This window comes from Labrus bergylta, unplaced genomic scaffold, assembly GCF_963930695.1.
Source record: "Labrus bergylta unplaced genomic scaffold, fLabBer1.1 SCAFFOLD_154, whole genome shotgun sequence".
In the NCBI taxonomy this organism is placed as follows: Eukaryota; Metazoa; Chordata; class Actinopteri; order Labriformes; family Labridae; genus Labrus; species Labrus bergylta.
In genome coordinates this window covers 37,501-38,292 of record NW_027077246.1, presented here as the reverse complement: position 1 = coordinate 38,292, position 792 = coordinate 37,501, and the positions used below count along the sequence as shown (strand labels likewise).

The window sequence follows — 792 nt, the reverse complement described above, 5'->3', positions numbered from 1 at the left end:
GTGTGTGTGTGTATGTGTAATGATTGTGTGTGTGTGTATGTGTAATGATTGAGTGTGTGTGTGTGTGTGTGTGTGTGTGTGTGTATGTGTAATGATTGTGTGTGTGTGTGTGTGTGTGTGTGTGTGTGTGTGTAATGATTGTGTGTGTGTGTGTGTGTGTGTGTATGTGTAATGATTGTGTGTGTGTGTGTGTGTGTGTGTGTATGTGTAATGATTGTGTGTGTGTGTGTGTGTGTGTATGTGTAATGATTGTGTGTGTGTGTGTGTGTGTATGTGTAATGATTGTGTGTGTGTGTGTGTGTGTGTGTGTAATGATTGTGTGTGTGTGTGTGTGTGTGTGTGTATGTGTAATGATTGTGTGTGTGTGTGTGTGTATGTGTAATGATTGTGTGTGTGTGTGTGTGTGTGTGTGTGTGTGTAATGATTGTGTGTGTGTGTGTGTGTATGTGTAATGATTGTGTGTGTGTGTGTGTGTGTGTGTAATGATTGTGTGTGTGTGTGTGTGTGTGTGTGTGTGTAATGATTGTGTGTGTGTGTGTGTGTGTGTGTGTGTAATGATTGTGTGTGTGTGTGTGTGTGTAATGATTGTGTGTGTGTGTGTGTGTATGTGTAATGATTGTGTGTGTGTGTGTGTGTGTGTGTGTGTAATGATTGTGTGTGTGTGGATCAGGATCTTACACTTCAGGTTTCTGCTCGGTTCCAACAGAACGTTTCTATACCGTACAGAGGACGCCGGCTGAAGAGAAACAAAGTCTGATTCTAGTCTTACCAGATCCTCAATAATCTCTTTGA

The 792-nt window shown here is 41.7% G+C and overlaps 1 protein-coding gene across 1 annotated transcript in view; it reads right to left on the bottom strand.

Moving 5' to 3' along the window:
* Positions 1–740: 740 nt before the first annotated feature.
* The window catches only part of LOC110003129 (phospholipid-transporting ATPase IA), a 27,604-nt gene continuing 27,552 nt past the window's right edge, over positions 741–792 (bottom strand). Inside the window, exon 4 of the mRNA XM_065952287.1 lies at positions 741–792. This exon is cut by the window's right edge and continues 76 nt beyond it. Coding sequence (XP_065808359.1) covers positions 777–792 — 16 coding nt within the window. The 3' untranslated portion in view covers positions 741–776.